This window comes from Austrofundulus limnaeus, unplaced genomic scaffold (assembly GCF_001266775.1).
Source record: "Austrofundulus limnaeus strain Quisiro unplaced genomic scaffold, Austrofundulus_limnaeus-1.0 Scaffold1419, whole genome shotgun sequence".
NCBI classification, from domain to species: domain Eukaryota; kingdom Metazoa; phylum Chordata; class Actinopteri; order Cyprinodontiformes; family Rivulidae; genus Austrofundulus; species Austrofundulus limnaeus.
Window position 1 is genome coordinate 26,615 of NW_013953821.1, and position 4,596 is coordinate 31,210.

Consider the following 4,596-nt stretch of genomic DNA (forward strand, 5'->3'; position numbering starts at 1 on the left):
GTTTTAAAGTTGTTGAAAACACCTTCATTCATTTTTTATGAGGAAAAATGTCAATAAAAGCTAAATATGTCAAAGTATAAATTGCTGAAACACCAAAAGTCACAGCCAAAATGTCCTGAAACAGCTGAACAGTTGAAATAGTACGAAAAATGCAGAATGAGATACGTGCCAAAAAAATGTACAGAAAATATATCTCAACAATGCTTTATAAACATTCTCACAATGCATTGATGTTTTTTTGTTTGTTTGTTTGTTTGTTGTGTTTCCTTTAATCCCAAACCCTGTTTCGTTGCCTTCAGCCCGTCTGGCAGCCGTACCTGCCGCAGAACGGCGACCACATCGACGTGGCCGTCTCCTACTCACCTGTGCTGTGGCCGTGGGCCGGCTACCTGGCCGTGTCCATCTCTGTGGCCAAGAAAGCTGCGTCGTGGGAGGGAGTGGCTCAGGGTCATGTGATGGTGACGGTGGCGTCGCCCGCAGACAACGATGTGAGTCTCCACAGAAACACTTTGATGTTGGATTTATTTTGTTTAAAGTAAAACAAAAGTCAGCATTTTTTGTCTGTTTGATTCGGAGGAGTCCATCATTAGAAAGGCTCTGTACTCAGCTGGTCTGGGTTTGTTTGGGTGCTTGAAATCCTTGATAATCCTTGAAAAGGCTTGAATTTTACTGTGGCAGAAGTGTGCAAACCCTGCTTCCTGTTTGTTTCTGCAGTCGGAGGTCGGGGGGGAGCTGACCTCCACGGTCAAACTGCCCATCAAGGTAAAGATCGTGCCCACTCCACCTCGCAGCAAGAGGGTGCTGTGGGACCAGTACCACAACCTGCGCTACCCACCCGGGTACTTCCCCCGGGACAACCTCAGGATGAAGAACGATCCCCTCGACTGGTGCGGATCTCTACAAATCACTTTACCATTCATTCATTCCTTCATTCATTCATTCCTTCATTCATTCATTCATTCATTCATTCCTTCATTCATTCATTCATTCATTCATTCCTTCATTCCGTCTGTGTTAAAGGTTTGTGAATATTTCTATGTTTCAGGAACGGGGACCACATCCACACTAACTTCAGAGACATGTACCAGCACCTGAGGAGTATGGGTTACTTTGTAGAAGTGCTGGGAGCACCAATCACCTGCTTCGATGCCAGTCAGTACGGTACGGACGCCACGACTCCAACAGAAGTCTGGTGTTTAAAGGGATCCACGATCAGTTGTAACATTAGACTTTATTTGATAAACTTAAATTTTAACTGTAAAAAAAATACTGTGGTTTTGTAAATTTAAAAATATATATTTTTACAAGGACTGAGCCGTTTTATTTACATGCAAAGCATTCTGGGTAAATGATGACGTGGATAGGTCATCGATGTGAGGTTGCTATACAATTCAATTCAATTCCTTTATTCATTTCATTAAAAAAATAAATTTATATACAATAAGATGCTTGTTTTCAAACCCGCAGGCACCCTGCTGATGGTGGACAGTGAGGAGGAGTATTTTCCTGAAGAGATCACCAAGCTGAGGAGAGACATCGACAACGGTTTGTCGCTCATCGTCTTCAGTGACTGGTACAACACCTCCGTGATGAGGAAGGTCAAGTTCTACGATGAGAACACCAGGTAGGCCCGCTGAAGCGTCGGCAGTAATCATTCATCGAAGAACGGAGAACGACAACTCAGGACAGCGAGAGCGCACAACTGAGTGCAACTTTCTGGTTTCTTTCACAACAAACTATGTTCACAATTTCTGACCTCCTCCTCCTCCTCCTCCTCCTCCTCCTCCTCCAGTTTATAAACCTCCTGGGCCAAGTTTATTAGGCGAGCAAATCTGCACACATTGTTCACTTGACGTTCCCCTTCAGGGCTTGGACAGGAAACAGCTGGGGAGCGACGACATCATGATGGCTAGAAACATCAGAAACTAGAGAATTAGCATATCCTGCAAAAATGCTAGTGTGAACGCTTCAGCTGAAAACTTCAGCTGAAGTCTACTGAAATGGAGCTGAAAATATTTAAAAAGAAGTGTTAATGTGAGCTCACTTTGAAAAGCTGAAAGAAGCAAAAAAGACTGCAGAAAAACAGTAAAAAGAAGCACAAATCTAGTTGAAACCATAAAACAGCTAAAAGCTAAGAGCTAAAATAGCTGAATATAGCTGAAAACATTTGTATGAAGCATGAATAACACTAAGTAGCAGAAAAAAAGCATAAAAAGTAAAAAAAGGCAGAAGAATAGCAGATCTATAGCTAAAGTAGCACAAAATAGCTAAAATTAGCATAGAATTAGCTAAAGGTAGCAGCCACAATTTGAAATTAGCACCCATTTGAAATGGTTATAGTTGAAAAACAGCAAAAACAGAAAAAAGCAGAAAAAAATTACATAAAAGGTATAATTTATAGTAAAATAACCAAAACAGCTGAAATTTTCAGTAAAACAGCTAAAAAGTAGCTGGAAATTATTTAATCAGTATAAGGAAGCATAAGAAGCACAAGTCTGCTGAACTTAGCTACAAAAAGTGTGCATTTAACCTAAAAAGTTAATTTTAGCTAATAAGAGCTAAACAGCTAAAATTGCAGCAAACAGCTGAATATAGCAGAAAGCATCTGTAAGAAGCATAAATGCACAAAGTAGCAGAAAAAAATACAAAAAGTAGAAAAAGCAGAAAAATAGCAGAAAGAAGCAGAATTTTAGCTGAAATAGCAGCAAAAAGCTAAAATTTGGGGGGAGGGAACTAGCTATATTAGCACAAGAAAATGAAAAAGAGCACAAGCAGAACAAAATGTGTAAGATGCTGTAAAGATTTATAAACATTTTAAAGGATTTTAAGGATGTTAAAAACAGCTCCATTCATTTTCAGTGGCAAAAAGGTGGCTAAAAAAGTGAAATAGCTAAAAATGTATAAAAAGCTGAAATGCCAAAAGTCATAGTACTCCTGACATGAGTGAGCTGAAGGTTTTGATATATGACGTTGAAATGGCACAAAAATTGTGGAACGAGTGAGATGTTAGCGAACGGTTAGCATCATGCTAAGGTGTTTGTTAGCAGTGCTTTACTACTGAGCGCTTGTTGTGATTGATCAGAATGTGGGCGTGGTCACCCAGAGAGAGAACTACCGCTGACCGAGCCTTCTTCACGACCGCTCCGTTAAAAAGACGAGAGAAGGAGACAGCGTGGAGACACAGGCGGCTCTTTGGGACAAATTTACAACTGAGGGTGTTTTAATGTGAGCCGGGTGTTGTTTAGTCTAAATGTGCACAGAAAAGCAGGGACAAACACAAAAGTTATCTTTATCTGGCAACCCTGACCTCAGTTTGAATAAAGGATGAAACTTTTTAATGAAAAGCTCAACAAACAGCTCTGCACCCAGAACAGGAAGGAGGAGTTTTTGACTGATTGTGTTCTTAGATAAGATATTAAAACTAAAAACAAACATTCTGCACCTGTTTGTGTGTTTACACAACAAACAGTTTGCTGCAGCTTCATTATGCAGCTCCTGGATGATTAATGTTCTGTTACCTGCTTAAAGCTTTCATCAGGAGCTTTATCCTGTTCTGATGGTTGAAGATAAACGGAGCTCTGTGTGCTCGCCGTGTCGCAGGTTCTCCCCCGACGAGGGCAGTTATTCACGTGTCATGGAGCTGTAATAGATCTCATACATCACCATCCTCCGGCTCAGAGATAACGGTTAATCACCACACCTGGCTGCTCCCCTTCATTTCCTGCCTGATCTGTTGTTTACAGACATTTAAGCTCGTAAACGCAGCTAAACAGAGACTTCATGACCAATCCAGTTTTACAACAGAAGACCCCACAAAGACGAGTTATTTGATGTTCAATACGGATCTGATCATTTCTGCCTTTAGCTGCTGTTTTATAGCTTTTAGCTTTTTAGCTTGTGTTTAGCTAATTTCAGCTTTTAGGTTCTACTTTGCTATTATTACATTCAGCTACTATTAGGCTAGTTTTAACTTTCAGCTTCTGGTCTGATAATTTTAGGTTTTAGCTACTGCCTTGCTAGATTTTAACTTTTAGATTTTAGCCTTTAGGATCTATTTTGGTAAAATTGTGTTTAGCTACTGTCATACTGGTTTTAGGCTGGTTTTAACTTTCAGCTACTGGTCTGATAATTTTAGGTTTTAGTTTTTTTTTAGCTAATCTTAGGCTTTAGGTTCTATCTAGCTAATATTAAGTTTAGCTATTGCTATGCTGGTTTTAGCTTTCAGCTTCTGATCTAATAATTTTTGCTTTTAGCTACTGCCTTGCTAAATTTCAGCTTATAGGTTTTGTTTAGCTAATCTAAGCCTTTGGGTTCTATTTTGCTAACATTGATTTTAGCTACTTTTATACTGAGTTTAGCTTTCAGCTACTGATCTAATACTTTTTGCTTTTAGCCACTGTTTTGCTACATTTCAGTTTTAGGTTTTGTTTAGCTAATCTTAGCTTTTAGATTCTATTTTGCTAATATTAAGGTTTAGCTATTGCTATGCTCGTTTTAGCTTTCAGCTACTGGTCTGATAATTTCAGCTTTTAGGTTTTGTTTAGCTAATTTTAGCCTTTAGGTTCTATTTTGCTAATATTAAGGTTTAGCTATTGC

General features: G+C 39.3%; 1 protein-coding gene across 2 annotated transcripts in view; it reads left to right on the forward strand.

Moving 5' to 3' along the window:
- mbtps1 (membrane-bound transcription factor peptidase, site 1) overlaps nucleotides 1-4,596 on the forward strand; it is a 22,933-nt gene that overhangs the window by 12,800 nt on the left and 5,537 nt on the right. For both annotated transcript variants that reach the window (XM_014032325.1, XM_014032326.1), the window contains 4 exons: nucleotides 300-488; nucleotides 715-887; nucleotides 1,046-1,161; nucleotides 1,468-1,624. In XM_014032325.1, coding sequence (XP_013887779.1) covers nucleotides 300-488; nucleotides 715-887; nucleotides 1,046-1,161; nucleotides 1,468-1,624 — 635 coding nt within the window. The remainder of the gene's footprint in view (nucleotides 1-299; nucleotides 489-714; nucleotides 888-1,045; nucleotides 1,162-1,467; nucleotides 1,625-4,596) is intronic.